Source organism: Eucyclogobius newberryi, unplaced genomic scaffold (genome assembly GCF_026437365.1).
Source record: "Eucyclogobius newberryi isolate DKJ021-1_F unplaced genomic scaffold, fEucNew1.0.hap1 SCAF_27, whole genome shotgun sequence".
NCBI lineage: Eukaryota > Metazoa > Chordata > Actinopteri > Gobiiformes > Gobiidae > Eucyclogobius > Eucyclogobius newberryi.
Window position 1 is genome coordinate 937,991 of NW_027315912.1, and position 19,922 is coordinate 957,912.

Genomic DNA, 19,922 nt, shown 5'->3' on the forward strand with positions numbered 1-19,922 from the left:
CTATGCTGCACCTGCGCACATTCACCCTGTCACAACACGCTACTGCACTGCACACCACACCTATGCTGCACCTGCGCACATTCACCCTGTCACAACACGCTACTGCACTGCACACCACACCTATGCTGCACCTGCGCACATTCACCTTGTCACAACACGCTACTGCACTGCACACCACACCTGTGCTGCACCTGCGCACATTCACCCTGTCACAACACGCTACTGCACTGCACACCACACGACTGTGCTTCACCTGCGCACATTCACCCTGTCACAACACGCTACTGCACTGCACACCACACCTATGCTGCACCTGCGCACATTCACCCTGTCACAACACGCTACTGCACTGCACACCACACCTATGCTGCACCTGCGCACATTCACCCTGTCACAACACGCTACTGCACTGCACACCACACCTATGCTGCACCTGCGCACATTCACCCTGTCACAACACGCTACTGCACTGCACACCACACCTATGCTGCACCTGCGCACATTAGCCCTGTCACAACACGCTACTGCACTGCACACCACACCTATGCTGCACCTGCGCACATTCACCCTGTCACAACACGCTACTGCACTGCACACCACACCTATGCTGCACCTGCGCACATTCACCCTGTCACAACACGCTACTGCACTGCACACCACACCTATGCTGCACCTGCGCACATTCACCCTGTCACAACACGCTACTGCACTGCACACCACACGACTGTGCTGCACCTGCGCACATTCACCCTGTCACAACACGCTACTGCACACCACACCTATGCTGCACCTGCGCACATTCACCCTGTCACAACACGCTACTGCACTGCACACTACACCTATGCTGCACCTGCGCACATTCACCCTGTCACAACACGCTACTGCACTGCACACCACACGACTGTGCTGCACCTGCGCACATTCACCCTGTCACAACACGCTACTGCACTGCACACCACACGATTGTGCTGCACCTGCGCACATTCACCCTGTCACAACACGCTACTGCACTGCACACCACACGACTCTGCTGCACCTGCGCACATTCACCTTGTCACAACACGCTACTGCACTGCACACCACACCTGTGCTGCACCTGCGCACATTCACCCTGTCACAACACGCTACTGCACTGCACACCACACGACTGTGCTGCACCTGCGCACATTCACCCTGTCACAACACGCTACTGCACTGCACACCACACCTATGCTGCACCTGCGCACATTCACCCTGTCACAACACGCTACTGCACTGCACACCACACCTATGCTGCACCTGCGCACATTCACCCTGTCACAACACGCTACTGCACTGCACACCACACCTATGCTGCACCTGCGCACATTCACCCTGTCACAACACGCTACTGCACTGCACACCACACGACTGTGCTGCACCTGCGCACATTCACCCTGTCACAACACGCTACTGCACTGCACACCACACCTATGCTGCACCTGCGCACATTCACCCTGTCACAACACGCTACTGCACTGCACACCACACCTATGCTGCACCTGCGCACATTCACCCTGTCACAACACGCTACTGCACTGCACACCACACCTATGCTGCACCTGCGCACATTCACCCTGTCACAACACGCTACTGCACTGCACACCACACCTATGCTGCACCTGCGCACATTCACCCTGTCACAACACGCTACTGCACTGCACACCACACCTATGCTGCACCTGCGCACATTCACCCTGTCACAACACGCTACTGCACTGCACACCACACCTATGCTGCACCTGCGCACATTCACCCTGTCACAACACGCTACTGCACTGCACACCACACCTATGCTGCACATGCGCACATTCACCCTGTCACAACACGCTACTGCACTGTACACCACACCTATGCTGCACCTGCGCACATTCACCCTGTCACAACACGCTACTGCACTGCACACCACACCTGTGCTGCACCTGCGCACATTCACCCTGTCACAACACGCTACTGCACTGCACACCACACCTATGCTGCACCTGCGCACATTCACCCTGTCACAACACGCTACTGCACTGCACACCACACCTATGCTGCACCTGCGCACATTCACCCTGTCACAACACGCTACTGCACTGCACACCACACGACTGTGCTGCACCTGCGCACATTCACCCTGTCACAACACGCTACTGCTCTGCACACCACACCTATGCTGCACCTGCGCACATTCACCCTGTCACAACACGCTACTGCACTGCACACCACACCTATGCTGCACCTGCGCACATTCACCCTGTCACAACACGCTACTGCACTGCACACCACACCTATGCTGCACCTGCGCACATTCACCCTGTCACAACACGCTACTGCACTGCACACCACACCTATACTGCACCTGCGCACATTCACCCTGTCACAACACGCTACTGCACTGCACACCACACGACTGTGCTGCACCTGCGCACATTCACCCTGTCACAACACGCTACTGCACACCACACCTATGCTGCACCTGCGCACATTCACCCTGTCACAACACGCTACTGCACTGCACACTACACCTATGCTGCACCTGCGCACATTCACCCTGTCACAACACGCTACTGCACTGCACACCACACCTATGCTGCACCTGCGCACATTCACCCTGTCACAACACGCTACTGCACTGCACACCACACCTATGCTGCACCTGCGCACATTCACCCTGTCACAACACGCTACTGCACTGCACACCACACGACTGTGCTGCACCTGCGCACATTCACCCTGTCACAACACGCTACTGCACTGCACACCACACCTATGCTGCACCTGCGCACATTCACCCTGTCACAACACGCTACTGCACTGCACACCACACCTATGCTGCACCTGCGCACATTCACCCTGTCACAACACGCTACTGCACTGCACACCACACCTGTGCTGCACCTGCGCACATTCACCCTGTCACAACACGCTACTGCACTGCACACCACACGACTGTGCTGCACCTGCGCACATTCACCCTGTCACAACACGCTACTGCACTGCACACCACACCTATGCTGCACCTGCGCACATTCACCCTGTCACAACACGCTACTGCACTGCACACCACACGACTGTGCTGCACCTGCGCACATTCACCCTGTCACAACACGCTACTGCACTGCACACCACACCTATGCTGCACCTGCGCACATTCACCCTGTCACAACACGCTACTGCACTGCACACCACACGACTGTGCTGCACCTGCGCACATTCACCTTGTCACAACACGCTACTGCACTGCACACCACACCTGTGCTGCACCTGCGCACATTCACCCTGTCACAACACGCTACTGCACTGCACACCACACGACTGTGCTGCACCTGCGCACATTCACCCTGTCACAACACGCTACTGCACTGCACACCACACCTATGCTGCACCTGCGCACATTCACCCTGTCACAACACGCTACTGCACTGCACACCACACCTATGCTGCACCTGCGCACATTCACCCTGTCACAACACGCTACTGCACTGCACACCACACCTATGCTGCACCTGCGCACATTCACCCTGTCACAACACGCTACTGCACTGCACACCACACCTATGCTGCACCTGCGCACATTCACCCTGTCACAACACGCTACTGCACTGCACACCACACGACTGTGCTGCACCTGCGCACATTCACCCTGTCACAAATCGCTACTGCACTGCACACCACACCTATGCTGCACCTGCGCACATTCACCCTGTCACAACACGCTACTGCACTGCACACCACACCTATGCTGCACCTGCGCACATTCACCCTGTCACAACACGCTACTGCACTGCACACCACACCTATGCTGCACCTGCGCACATTCACCCTGTCACAACACGCTACTGCACTGCACACCACACCTATGCTGCACCTGCGCACATTCACCCTGTCACAACACGCTACTGCACTGCACACCACACCTATGCTGCACCTGCTCACATTCACCCTGTCACAACACGCTACTGCACTGCACACCACACCTATGCTGCACCTGCGCACATTCACCCTGTCACAACACGCTACTGCACTGCACACCACACCTATGCTGCACCTGCGCACATTCACCCTGTCACAAACACGCTACTGCACTGCACACCACACCTATGCTGCACCTGCGCACATTCACCCTGTCACAACACGCTACTGCACTGCACACCACACGATTGTGCTGCACCTGCGCACATTCACCCTGTCACAACACGCTACTGCACTGCACACCACACGACTCTGCTGCACCTGCGCACATTCACCCTGTCACAACACGCTACTGCACTGCACACCACACCTATGCTGCACCTGCGCACATTCACCCTGTCACAACACGCTACTGCACTGCACACCACACCTATGCTGCACCTGCGCACATTCACCCTGTCACAACACGCTACTGCATTGCACACCACACCTGTGCTGCACCTGCGCACATTCACCCTGTCACAACACGCTACTGCACTGCACACCACACCTTTGCTGCACCTGCGCACATTCACCCTGTCACAACACGCTACTGCACTGCACACCACACGACTGTGCTGCACCTGCGCACATTCACCCTGTCACAACACGCTACTGCACTGCACACCACACCTATACTGCACCTGCGCACATTCACCCTGTCACAACACGTTACTGCACTACACACCACACGACTGTGCTGCACCTGCGCACATTCACCCTGTCACAACACGCTACTGCACTGCACACCACACCTGTGCTGCACCTGCGCACATTCACCCTGTCACAACACGCTACTGCACTGCACACCACACCTATGCTGCACCTGCGCACATTCACCCTGTCACAACACGCTACTGCACTGCACACCACACCTATGCTGCACCTGCGCACATTCACCCTGTCACAACACGCTACTGCACTGCACACCACACGACTGTGCTGCACCTGCGCACATTCACCCTGTCACAACACGCTACTGCACTGCACACCACACCTGTGCTGCACCTGCGCACATTCACCCTGTCACAACACGCTACTGCACTGCACACCACACCTGTGCTGCACCTGCACACATTCACCCTGTCACAACACGCTACTGCACTGCACACCACACCTGTGCTGCACCTGCGCACATTCACCCTGTCACAACACGCTACTGCACTGCACACCACACCTGTGCTGCACCTGCGCACATTCACCATGTCACAACACGCTACTGCACTGCACACCACACCTATGCTGCACCTGCGCACATTCACCCTGTCACAACACGCTACTGCACTGCACACCACACGACTGTGCTGCACCTGCGCACATTCACCCTGTCACAACACGCTACTGCACTGCACACCACACCTGTGCTGCACCTGCGCACATTCACCCTGTCACAACACGCTACTGCACTGCACACCACACCTGTGCTGCACCTGCGCACATTCACCCTGTCACAACACGCTACTGCACTGCACACCACACCTGTGCTGCACCTGCGCACATTCACCCTGTCACAACACGCTACTGCACTGCACACCACACGACTGTGCTGCACCTGCGCACATTCACCCTGTCACTACACGCTACTGCACTACACACCACACCTGTGCTGCACCTGCGCACATTCACCCTGTCACAACACGCTACTGCACTGCACACCACACCTATGCTGCACCTGCGCACATTCACCCTGTCACAACACGCTACTGCACTGCACACCACACGATTGTGCTGCACCTGCGCACATTCACCCTGTCACAACACGCTACTGCACTGCACACCACACGACTGTGCTGCACCTGCGCACATTCACCCTGTCACAACACGCTACTGCACTGCACACCACACGACTGTGCTGCACCTGCGCACATTCACCCTGTCACAACACGCTACTGCACTGCACACCACACCTATGCTGCACCTGCGCACATTCACCCTGTCACAACACGCTACTGCACTGCACACCACACCTGTGCTGCACCTGCGCACATTCACCCTGTCACAACACGCTACTGCACTGCACACCACACCTTTGCTGCACCTGCGCACATTCACCCTGTCACAACACGCTACTGCACTGCACACCACACGACTGTGCTGCACCTGCGCACATTCACCCTGTCACAACACGCTACTGCACTGTACACCACACCTATACTGCACCTGCGCACATTCACCCTGTCACAACACGTTACTGCACTACACACCACACGACTGTGCTGCACCTGCGCACATTCACCCTGTCACAACACGCTACTGCACTGCACACCACACCTGTGCTGCACCTGCGCATATTCACCCTGTCACAACACGCTACTGCACTGCACACCACACCTATGCTGCACCTGCGCACATTCACCCTGTCACAACACGCTACTGCACTGCACACCATACCTGTGCTGCACCTGCGCACATTCACCCTGTCACAACACGCTACTGCACTGCACACCACACCTGTGCTTCACCTGCGCACATTCACCCTGTCACAACACTCTACTGCACTGCACACCACACCTGTGCTGCACCTGCGCACATTCACCCTGTCACAACACGCTACTGCACTGCACACCACACCTGTGCTGCACCTGCGCATATTCACCCTGTCACAACACGCTACTGCACTGCACACCACACCTATGCTGCACCTGCGCACATTCACCCTGTCACAACACGCTACTGCACTGCACACCATACCTGTGCTGCACCTGCGCACATTCACCCTGTCACAACACGCTACTGCACTGCACACCACACCTGTGCTTCACCTGCGCACATTCACCCTGTCACAACACTCTACTGCACTGCACACCACACCTGTGCTGCACCTGCGCACATTCACCCTGTCACAACACGCTACTGCACTGCACACCACACCTGTGCTGCACCTGCGCACATTCAACATGTCACAACACGCTACTGCACTGCACACCACACCTATGCTGCACCTGCGCACATTCACCCTGTCACAACACGCTACTGCACTGCACACCACACGACTGTGCTGCACCTGCGCACATTCACCCTGTCACAACACGCTACTGCACTGCACACCACACCTGTGCTGCACCTGCGCACATTCACCCTGTCACAACACGCTACTGCACTGCACACCACACCTGTGCTGCACCTGCGCACATTCACCCTGTCACAACACGCTACTGCACTGCACACCACACCTGTGCTGCACCTGCGCACATTCACCCTGTCACAACACGCTACTGCACTGCACACCACACCTGTGCTGCACCTGCGCACATTCACCATGTCACAACACGCTACTGCACTGCACACCACACCTATGCTGCACCTGCGCACATTCACCCTGTCACAACACGCTACTGCACTGCACACCACACGACTGTGCTGCACCTGCGCACATTCACCCTGTCACAACACGCTACTGCACTGCACACCACACCTGTGCTGCACCTGCGCACATTCACCCTGTCACAACACGCTACTGCACTGCACACCACACCTGTGCTGCACCTGCGCACATTCACCCTGTCACAACACGCTACTGCACTGCATACCACACCTGTGCTGCACCTGCGCACATTCACCCTGTCACAACACGCTACTGCACTGCACACCACACGATTGTGCTGCACCTGCACACATTCACCCTGTCACAACACGCTACTGCACTACACACCACACCTGTGCTGCACCTGCGCACATTCACCCTGTCACAACACGCTACTGCACTGTACACCACACCTATGCTGCACCTGCGCACATTCACCCTGTCACAACACGCTACTGCACTGCACACCACACCTGTGCTGCACCTGCGCACATTCACCCTGTCACAACACGCTACTGCACTGCACACCACACGATTGTGCTACACCTGCGCACATTCACCCTGTCACAACACGCTACTGCACTACACACCACACCTGTGCTGCACCTGCGCACATTCACCCTGTCACAACACGCTACTGCACTGTACACCACACCTATGCTGCACCTGCGCACATTCACCCTGTCACTACACGCTACTGCACTACACACCACACCTGTGCTGCACCTGCGCACATTCACCCTGTCACAACACGCTACTGCACTGCACACCACACCTGCCTGTGCTGCACCTGCGCACATTCACCCTGTCACAACACGCTACTGCACTACACACCACACCTATGCTGCACCTGCGCACATTCACCCTGTCACAACACGCTACTGCACTGTACACCACACCTGTGCTGCACCTGCGCACATTCACCATGTCACAACACGCTACTGCACTGCACACCACACCTATGCTGCACCTGCGCACATTCACCATGTCACAACACGCTACTGCACTGCACACCACACCTATGCTGCACCTGCGCACATTCACCCTGTCACAACACGCTACTGCACTGCACACCACACGACTGTGCTGCACCTGCGCACATTCACCCTGTCACAACACGCTACTGCACTGCACACCACACCTGTGCTGCACCTGCGCACATTCACCCTGTCACAACACGCTACTGCACTGCACACCACACGATTGTGCTGCACCTGCGCACATTCACCCTGTCACAACACGCTACTGCACTACACACCACACCTGTGCTGCACCTGCGCACATTCACCCTGTCACAACACGCTACTGCACTGTACACCACACCTATGCTGCACCTGCGCACATTCACCCTGTCACAACACGCTACTGCACTGCACACCACACCTGTGCTGCACCTGCGCACATTCACCCTGTCACAACACGCTACTGCACTGCACACCACACGATTGTGCTGCACCTGCGCACATTCACCCTGTCACAACACGCTACTGCACTACACACCACACCTGTGCTGCACCTGCGCACATTCACCCTGTCACAACACGCTACTGCACTGCACACCACACGACTGTTCTGCACCTGCGCACATTCACCCTGTCACAACACGCTACTGCACTGCACACCACACCTATGCTGCACCTGCGCACATTCACCCTGTCACAACACGCTACTGCACTGCACACCACACGATTGTGCTGCACCTGCGCACATTCACCCTGTCACAACACGCTACTGCACTGCACACCACACCTGCCTGTGCTGCACCTGCGCACATTCACCCTGTCACAACTCTTACATGAGGTCAGGAAATGGGAGTTCCCGCTGGACTGGGCGTGCCGTTACGAGGGGGAGTGGCGATCAGGTGGGAAAAAAGTGAAAAGTGGGCGTGGTGGCATGAGGTCAACAGGAAGGTCCTGACCTCTGACCTATAAAACAATAAGATTTGTGCATTTTCAGTTTGGAGCTCTTCTTTTAAGGGTGAAGTTGGCCCGCGCTGTGATTGACCCTTGACCTTGTGTCCCTCAGGTAAAGGCGTGTGCCATGTGGCCGGGGACCCTCACTACTACACCTTTGATGGGGTCATGCACACCTTCATGGGCACGTGCACCTACACCCTGGTGGAGGTGTGGACTCGTCCTTTCATCACGCTTCAGAATCCTGACACTTCCTTCACGCTTCTTCACGTTTTGTCCTCATTTGTTCAGGTGTGCAACACGACGATGGTCACTCCCTTTAAAATAGTGGCCAAAAACGAGGAGCGCGGTCAGCCCGAGGCCTCGTACGTGCGGTCAGTGAAGGTCTACCTGCCTCACGACACGGTGGTGGAGCTGCACAAGAGCCGGAGGGTCTTAGTAAGTCAAGAGGACACGTGTCATTGGCCCCTGCACGGGCGTGTCCGGCGCTCCTCATCTTGACCTGTGTGTTGCAGCTGAACGGCCGTCGTGTGAGAACGCCCCTGAGCGTGGGCTCCTCGGGGACCAGGGTGATCTCCAGCGGCTCCTACGTCCTGCTGGACACAGACTTTGGGCTGCGGGTCAAGTTTGACGGAGTCCATCACCTGGAGATCACGGTGCCGGGAGAGTACTTCAACAAGGTACTGTACTCTACAGGACGTGTACTCTACAGGACGTGTACTCGACAGGACGTGTACTCGACAGGACGTGTACTCGACAGGACGTGTACTCTACAGGACGTGTACTCTACAGGACGTGTACTCGACAGGACGTGTACTCTACAGGACGTGTACTCTACAGGACGTGTACTCGACAGGACGTGTACTCGACAGGACGTGTACTCTACAGGACGTGTACTCTACAGGACGTGTACTCGACAGGACGTGTACTCGACAGGACGTGTACTCTACAGGACGTGTACTCTACAGGACGTGTACTCGACAGGACGTGTACTCTACAGGACGTGTACTCGACAGGACGTGTACTCGACAGGACGTGTACTCGACAGGACGTGTACTCGACAGGACGTGTACTCTACAGGACGTGTACTCGACAGGACGTGTACTCGACAGGACGTGTACTCGACAGGACGTGTACTCTACAGGACTTGTACTCGACAGGACGTGTACTCGACAGGACGTGTACTCTACAGGACGTGTACTCTACAGGACGTGTACTCGACAGGACGTGTACTCGACAGGACGTGTACTCTACAGGACGTGTACTCTACAGGACGTGTACTCGACAGGACGTGTACTCTACAGGACGTGTACTCGACAGGACGTGTACTCGACAGGACGTGTACTCTACAGGACGTGTACTCGACAGGACGTGTACTCGACAAGACGTGTACTCGACAGGACGTGTACTCTACAGGACGTGTACTCGACAGGACGTGTATTCGACAGGACGTGTACTCGACAGGACGTGTACTCTACAGGACGTGTACTCTACAGGACGTGTACTCGACAGGACGTGTACTCTACAGGACGTGTACTCTACAGGACGTGTACTCGACAGGACGTGTACTCTACAGGACGTGTACTCTACAGGACGTGTACTCGACAGGACGTGTACTCGACAGGACGTGTACTCTACAGGACGTGTACTCTACAGGACGTGTACTCGACAGGACGTGTACTCTACAGGACGTGTACTCTACAGGACGTGTACTCTACAGGACGTGTACTCGACAGGACGTGTACTCGACAGGACGTGTACTCTACAGGACGTGTACTCTACAGGACGTGTACTCGACACACGCTCACACCAGGATGAGAAGTGTGTGTGTGTCAGGGGGGGCCCGAGTTCAGGGGCCGAAACACAGGAAGCACAGAAAGCACAGGAAGCACGCCCCCTTTGGTTTGAGGTGGCCGTTAGCGCTGGTGTGATGATCGTGATTATAGATTGTTCCATCTTTGAATTCTTTCTTTGTTTTGGTTCGATGAAAATATGTTTTATTTTATTTTGAAAAAACTGCAAAGCCATCACAAGATACGTGACTTCAAAAATAACTATGTTTCAAATTTCTAATCTTTTGTGCGAAAAACCTCTCCAGGAATGAAGAATGGCTGTGATTAAGAGTGTGTGTTTTTGGCGCAGCTCTGTGGCATGTGTGGGAACTACAACCACGACGACTCCGACGACGACCTGAGGCCCGACCAGACGCCGGCCAAAGACGTGATCGAGCTGGGAAACAGCTGGAAGTCTGAGGGCGACAGCGACCCGGGGTCAGCCACGCCCACCTTTCAATTTACAAGCTTATTATCACCTTTGTGTTTGCCTGATGTCTCACACCTCTCTCTCCATTTCTCCTCTGAAATAAAGCCCATTCAGACCAGAAGATGTTTTACATGTACTGATCAAATTAAAGACAAAAACACTTGAGACATTCGGCCATAAAATTGTATCCAAAAGGAAGAAAGTGCTGAACTTTGAAAAACAGTCTTTTGAGCCAGCAGGAGGCACCAGCAAGAGGCCGGTCCATGTTTAGTCCTGACTCTGGCACCAGCAGGAGGCCGGTCCATGTTTAGTCCTGACTCTGGCACCAGCAGGAGGCCGGTCCATGTTTAGTCCTGACTCTGGCACCAGCAGGAGGCCGGTCCATGTTTAGTCCTGACTCTGGCACCAGCAGGAGGCCGCTCCATGTTTAGTCCTGACTCTGGCACCAGCAGGAGGCCGGTCCATGTTTAGTCCTGACTCTGGCACCAGCAGGAGGCCGGTCCATGTTTAGTCCTGACTCTGGCACCAGCAGGAGGCCGGTCCATGTTTAGTCCTGACTCTGGCACCAGCAGGAGGCCGCTCCATGTTTAGTCCTGACTCTGGCACCAGCAGGAGGCCGGTCCATGTTTAGTCCTGACTCTGGCACCAGCAGGAGGCCGGTTCATGTTTAGTCCTGACTCTGGCACCAGCAGGAGGCCGGTCCATGTTTAGTCCTGACTCTGGCACCAGCAGGAGGCCGGTCCATGTTTAGTCCTGACTCTGGCACCAGCAGGAGGCCGGTTCATGTTTAGTCCTGACTCTGGCACCTGCAGGAGGCCGGTCCATGTTTAGTCCTGACTCTGGCACCAGCAGGAGGCCGCTCCATGTTTAGTCCTGACTCTGGCACCAGCAGGAGGCCGGTCCATGTTTAGTCCTGACTCTGGCACCAGCAGGAGGCCGGTCCATATTTAGTCCTGACTCTGGCACCAGCAGGAGGCCGGTCCATGTTTAGTCCTGACTCTGGCACCAGCAGGAGGCCGGTCCATGTTTAGTCCTGACTCTGGCACCAGCAGGAGGCCGGTCCATGTTTAGTCCTGACTCTGGCACCAGCAGGAGGCCGGTTCATGTTTAGTCCTGACTCTGGCACCTGCAGGAGGCCGGTCCATGTTTAGTCCTGACTCTGGCACCAGCAGGAGGCCGGTCCATGTTTAGTCCTGACTCTGGCACCAGCAGGAGGCCGGTCCATGTTTAGTCCTGACTCTGGCACCAGCAGGAGGCCGGTCCATGTTTAGTCCTGACTCTGGCACCAGCAGGAGGCCGGTCCATGTTTAGTCCTGACTCTGGCACCAGCAGGAGGCTGGTCCATGTTTAGTCCTGACTCTGGCACCAGCAGGAGGCTGGTCCATGTTTAGTCCTGACTCTGGCACCAGCAGGAGGCCGCTCCATGTATGTGTCTTGACAGTACTGACTCGGTGCTGTCCCTCTCCAGTTGTCAGCCCGACACGCGCCCGGACGTCCACCCGAACTGCACGGCCGCAGAAGAGACACAGTACGACGCGCAGTGCACTGGAGTGCTGCTGTCCGACCGGTTCAAGCCCTGCCACGCCCTGGTGCCCCCGCAGGCCTTCATTGGGAACTGCATCTACGACATGTGCGAGTACGACGGCATGCAGCTGACTCTGTGCGACAACGTGGAGGCGTACGCACAGGCGTGTCAGAGCGCCGGCGCCACCATCAGCTGGAGGAACAGCACCTTCTGTCGTGAGTGTTGTGTTCTACATAATGTTGTTCTGATTATAAACGATTGTGAAAGTTCACACGTGTTTGTCAAAGAAAGTGTTCTAAAAACACACTTAACCTGGCACACTGGTTTGTCGTCTGAAACCACCAGGTCCCGCCCTCCTCTTAAAGCCCCACCCTCCTCTTAAAGTCCCGCCCTCCTCTTAAAGTCCCACCCTGCTCTTAAAGCCCCACCCTGCTCTTAAAGCCCCGCCTTCCTCTTAAAGTCCCGCCCTCCTCTTAAAGTCCCACCCTGCTCTTAAAGCCCCGTCTTCCTCTTAAAGTCCCGCCCTCCTCTTAAAGTCCCACCCTGCTCTTAAAGCCCCGTCTTCCTCTTAAAGTCCCGCCCTCCTCTTAAAGTCCCGCCCTCCTCTTAAAGTCCCATCCTCCTCTTAAAGTCCCGCCCTCCTCTTAAAGTCCCACCCTGCTCTTAAAGCCCCGCCTTCCTCTTAAAGTCCCGCCCTCCTCTTAAAGTCCCACCCTCCTCTTAAAGTCCCACCCTACACTTTTACGGACTACGACAGAGTCTGAGGATAAAGTCTGGCAAAGTCTGAGGAATAAAGTCTGGCGGTAATGCAACACTTGGATGCCAACCGCCATAAAACAACAACAACAACAACAACAACAAAGCCCCGTCCTGCTCTTAATGTCCCACCCTCCTCTTAAAGTCCCGCCCTCCTCTTAAAGTCCCGCCCTCCTCTTAAAGTCCCACCCTGCTCTTAAAGCCCCACCCTGCTCTTAAAGCCCCGCCTTCCTCTTAATTCCCGCCCTCCTCTTAAAGCCCCACCCTGCTCTTAAAGCCCCGCCTTCCTCTTAAAGTCCCGCCCTCCTCTTAAAGTCCCACCCTGCTCTTAAAGCCCCGTCTTCCTCTTAAAGTCCCGCCCTCCTCTTAAAGTCCCACCCTGCTCTTAAAGCCCCGTCTTCCTCTTAAAGTCCCGCCCTCCTCTTAAAGTCCCACCCTGCTCTTAAAGCCCCGTCTTCCTCTTAAAGTCCCGCCCTCCTCTTAAAGTCCCGCCCTCCTCTTAAAGTCCCACCCTCCTCTTAAAGTCCCGCCCTCCTCTTAAAGTCCCACCCTGCTCTTAAAGCCCCGCCTTCCTCTTAAAGTCCCGCCCTCCTCTTAAAGTCCCACCCTCCTCTTAAAGTCCCACCCTACACTTTTACGGACTACGACAGAGTCTGAGGATAAAGTCTGGCAAAGTCTGAGGAATAAAGTCTGGCGGTAATGCAACACTTGGATGCCAACCGCCATAAAACAACAACAACAACAACAACAACAAAGCCCCGTCCTGCTCTTAATGTCCCACCCTCCTCTTAAAGTCCCGCCCTCCTCTTAAAGTCCCGCCCTCCTCTTAAAGCCCCGTCCTGCTCTTAATGTCCCGCCCTCGTCTTAATGTCCCGCCCACCTCTTAAAGTCCCGCCCTCCTCTTAAAGTCCCGCCCTCCTCTTAAAGTCCCGCCCTCCTCTTAAAGCCCCGTCCTGCTCTTAATGTCCCGCCCTCGTCTTAATGTCCCGCCCACCTCTTAAAATCCCACCCTCCTCTTAAAGTCCCGCCCTCCTCTTAAAGTCCCGCCCTCCTCTTAAAGCCCCGTCCTGCTCTTAATGTCCCGCCCTCCTTTTAAAGTCCCGCCCTCCTCTTAAAGTCCCGCCCTCCTCTTAAAGCCCCGTCCTGCTCTTAATGTCCCGCCCTCGTCTTAATGTCCCGCCCACCTCTTAAAGTCCCGCCCTCCTCTTAAAGTCCCACCCTCGTCTTAAAGTCCCGCCCTCCTCTTAAAGTCCCGCCCTCCTCTTAAAGTCCCTCCCTCTTTTCAAAATAAAATGATTATCATTATTATATGCTTGAAAATGTACCAACACGTCCAAATGTTGTGGTCTGGTGCACACAGCAAAGCCGTGTCCTCCCAATAGCCACTACTGGGACTGCACGGCCCCCTGCCCCCCCACCTGCTCGGACCTGTTCCCCCTCCTGTGCCACCTGCCGCCCAGCGCCTGTGTGGAGGGCTGCCAGTGCGACGGCGGGTACGTGCTCAGCGATAACAAGTGTGTGCTCCTCAACGAGTGCGGCTGCCTGGACTCGGACGGCGAGTACCACGACGTGAGTACCACGGTGCTGCTTTTGAACAAACATTGTGCTTTTAGTCTATTTTCCCTCTTCAGTGAGTACCGTATTTTCCCGACTATAAGTCGCACCTTTTTTCATAGTTTTGGCCGGCGTGCGACTTATACTCCAGAGAGCGACTTATATGTGATATTATTTGTTATTTTCACACCGACAACCACAAGAGGGCGCTCTAGGCTCTAAGCGACGCAGAAAAAGAATCTGCACTTCCTCTGGAGTTTGTGGAGTTGTTTAGAAGTGACACAGAGGAAGAAGAATTCAATGGATTTAGTGATTTGGGGTAAAACTGATGCTTTGCTAAACTTGTTAGCATGTTCTTTATGCAATAGTTATCTGTTAGCATGTTCTTTATGCTATAGTTATCTGTTAGCATGTTCTTTATGCTATAGTTATTTGTTAGCATGTTCTTTATGCTATAGTTATCTGTTAGCATGTTCTTTATGCTATAGTTATCTGTTAGTATGTTCTTTATGCTATAGTTATCTGTTAGCATGTTCTTTATGCTATAGTTATCTGTTAGCATGTTCTTTATGCCATAGTTATCTGAATAACTGTTAATATGTTACGTTAACATACCAGACACCACAGTTCTGTCTGTGCCTCATGTAGCTGAAGGTGTTAGCGTTAGCATACGTCATGTAGCTGAAGGTGTTAGCGTTAGCATACGTCATGTAGCTGAAGGTGTTAGCGTTAGCATAAGTCATATAGCTGAAGGTGTTAGCGTTAGAATACGTCATGTAGCTGAAGGTGTTAGCGTTAGCGTTAGCATATGCACACCTATTCACCATGTTCTCTCATCTGTTATTATTTTACATTATGTTGAAATGTCTGTTCTTGGTCTTGGATTTGATCAAATTAATTCCTCCAAAAATGCGACTTATACATGTTTTTTTCTTCTCTATTATGCATTTTTGGGCTGGTGCGACTTATACTCCAGTCCGGAATATACGGTATAAAGTGCAGTGTAAAATGACTGCACTAGACATTGACTGACATTTTATGATATAATAAATAAAAATATAATTGGATTATTGTTGTAAAAGATATTATGTGCTAATTATGATCTCAAACGAGCACAGGGTTTACACCTGGACGGGTTCGTACCCAGAGCCTCTGGATGATCCATAACTTGTGTTTTGGGGACATATGTCCTGAGCGCAGGTGGGAGACTCGTGGCTGAAGGACAAGTGCACCGGGTCATGTCAGTGCAGCCAGGGCGGTCAGATCAGCTGCAGTGACCACAGCTGTGGAGCCAACACTCTGTGTGAGCTGGACAAGTACGGAGAGCTGTACTGCAAGCCCACCAGTAAGACCCCCACACACACTGTGATGCCACCAGTAAGACCCTCACACACATGTGATGCCACCAGTAAGACCCCCACACACACATGTGATGCCACCAGTAAGACCCCCACACACACTGTGATGCCACCAGTAAGACCCCCACACACACATGTGATGCCACCAGTAAGACCCCCACACACATATGATGCCACCAGTAAGACCCCCACACACATATGATGCCACCAGTAAGACCCCCACACACACATGTGATGCCACCAGTAAGACCCTTACACACATGTGATGCAACCAGTAAGACCCCCACACACACATGTGATGCCACCAGTAAGACCCCAACACACACTGTGATGCCCACCAGTAAGACCCCCACACACACATGTGATGCCACCAGTAAGACCCCCACACACACATGTGATGCCACCAGTAAAACCCCCACACACACATGTGATGCCACCAGTAAGACCCCCACACACACATGTGATGCCACCAGTAAGACCCCACACACACATGTGATGCCACCAGTAAGACCCCCACACACACATGTGATGCCACCAGTAAGACCCCACACACACTGTGATGCCACCAGTAAGACCCCCACACACATGTGATGCCACCATTTAGACCCCCACACACACTGTGATGCCACCAGTAAGACCCCCACACACACATGTGATGCCACCAGTAAGACCCCCACACACACATGTGATGCCACCAGTAAGACCCCCACACACACATGTGATGCCACCAGTAAAACCCCCACACACACATGTGATGCCACCAGTAAGACCCCCACACACACATGTGATGCCACCAGTAAGACCCCACACACACATGTGATGCCACCAGTAAGACCCCCACACACACATGTGATGCCACCAGTAAGACCCCACACACACTGTGATGCCACCAGTAAGACCCCCACACACATGTGATGCCACCAGTAAGAACCCACACACACTGTGATGCCACCAGTAAGACCCCCACACACATGTGATGCCACCAGTAAGACCCCCACACACACTGTGATGCCACCATTTAGACCCCCACACACACTGTGATGCCACCAGTAAGACCCCCACACACACATGTGATGCCACCAGTAAGACCCCCACACACACATGTGATGCCACCAGTAAGACCCCCACACACACATGTGATGCCACCAGTAAGACCCCCACACACACATGTGATACCACCAGTAAGACCCCCACACACATGTGATGCCACCAGTAAGACCCTCACACACATGTGATGCCACCAGTAAGACCCCCACACACACATGTGATGCCACCAGTAAGACCCCCACACACACATGTGATGCCACCAGTAAGACCCTCACACACATGTGATGCCACCAGTAAGACCCCCACACACACTGTGATGCCACCAGTAAGACCCCCACACACACGTGATGCAACCAGTAAGACCCCCACACACACATGTGATGCCACCAGTAAGACCCCCACACACATATACACACACTGTGATGCCACCAGTAAGACCCCCACACACACTGTGATGCCACCAGTAAGACCCCCACACACACTGTGATGCCACCAGTAAGACCCCCACACACACTGTGATGCCATCAGTAAGACCCCCACACACACTGTGATGCCACCAGTAAGACCCCCACACACACTGTGATGCCACCAGTAAGACCCCCACACACACATGTGATGCCACCAGTAAGACCCTCACACACATGTGATACCACCAGTAAGACCCCCACACACACATGTGATGCCACCAGTAAGACCCCCACACACACACACATATGATGCCACCAGTAAGACCCCCACACACACTGTGATGCCACCAGTAAGACCCCCACACACACTGTGATGCCATCAGTAAGACCCCCACACACACTGTGATGCCACCAGTAAGACCCCCACACACACTGTGATGCCACCAGTAAGACCCCCACACACACTGTGATGCCACCAGTAAGACCCCCACACACACTGTGATGCCATCAGTAAGACCCCCACACACACTGTGATGCCACCAGTAAGACCCCCACACACACTGTGATGCCACCAGTAAGACCCTCACACACATGTGATACCACCAGTAAGACCCCCACACACACATGTGATGCCACCAGTAAGACCCCCACACACACTGTGATGCCACCAGTAAGACCCCCACACACACATGTGATGCCACCAGTAAGACCTCCACACACACTGTGATGTTCACCAGTAAGACCCCCACACACACATGTGATGCCACCAGTAAGACCCCCACACACACATGTGATGCCACCAGTAAGACCCCCACACACACTGTGATGCCACCAGTAAGACCCCCACACACACTGTGATGCCACCAGTAAGACCCTCACACACATGTGATACCACCAGTAAGACCCCCACACACACATGTGATGCCACCAGTAAGACCCCCACACACACACACATATGATGCCACCAGTAAGACCCCCACACACACTGTGATGCCACCAGTAAGACCCCCACACACACTGTGATGCCACCAGTAAGACCCCCACACACACTGTGATGCCACCAGTAAGACCCCCACACACACTGTGATGCCACCAGTAAGACCCCCACACACACTGTGATGCCACCAGTAAGACCCCCACACACACTGTGATGCCATCAGTAAGACCCCCACACACACTGTGATGCCACCAGTAAGACCCCCACTCACACTGTGATGCCACCAGTAAGACCCTCACACACATGTGATACCACCAGTAAGACCCCCACACACACATGTGATGCCACCAGTAAGACCCCCACACACACTGTGATGCCACCAGTAAGACCCCCACACACACATGTGATGCCACCAGTAAGACCTCCACACACACTGTGATGTTCACCAGTAAGACCCCCACACACACATGTGATGCCACCAGTAAGACCCCCACACACACATGTGATGCCACCAGTAAGACCCCCACACACACTGTGATGCCACCAGTAAGACCCCCACACACACTGTGATGCCACCAGTAAGACCCTCACACACATGTGATACCACCAGTAAGACCCCCACACACACATGTGATGCCACCAGTAAGACCCCCACACACACATGTGATGCCACCAGTAAGACCCCCACACACACTGTGATGCCACCAGTAAGACCCTCACACACATGTGATGCCACCAGTAAGACCCCCATACACACTGTGATGCCACCAGTAAGACCCTCACACACATGTGATGCCACCAGTAAGACCCCCACACACACTGTGATGCCACCAGTAAGACCCCCACACACATGTGATGCCATCAGTAAGACCCCCACACACATGTGATGCCACCAGTAAGACCCC

The 19,922-nt window shown here is 54.5% G+C and overlaps 1 protein-coding gene across 1 annotated transcript in view; it reads left to right on the top strand.

Annotated features, from left to right (window-relative positions):
* zanl (zonadhesin, like) overlaps window positions 1-19,922 on the top strand; it is a 113,095-nt gene that overhangs the window by 65,862 nt on the left and 27,311 nt on the right. The window contains exons 35-41 of the mRNA XM_072459746.1: window positions 9,284-9,381; window positions 9,463-9,609; window positions 9,687-9,851; window positions 11,314-11,441; window positions 12,902-13,173; window positions 15,075-15,283; window positions 16,469-16,613. Coding sequence (XP_072315847.1) covers window positions 9,284-9,381; window positions 9,463-9,609; window positions 9,687-9,851; window positions 11,314-11,441; window positions 12,902-13,173; window positions 15,075-15,283; window positions 16,469-16,613 — 1,164 coding nt within the window. The remainder of the gene's footprint in view (window positions 1-9,283; window positions 9,382-9,462; window positions 9,610-9,686; window positions 9,852-11,313; window positions 11,442-12,901; window positions 13,174-15,074; window positions 15,284-16,468; window positions 16,614-19,922) is intronic.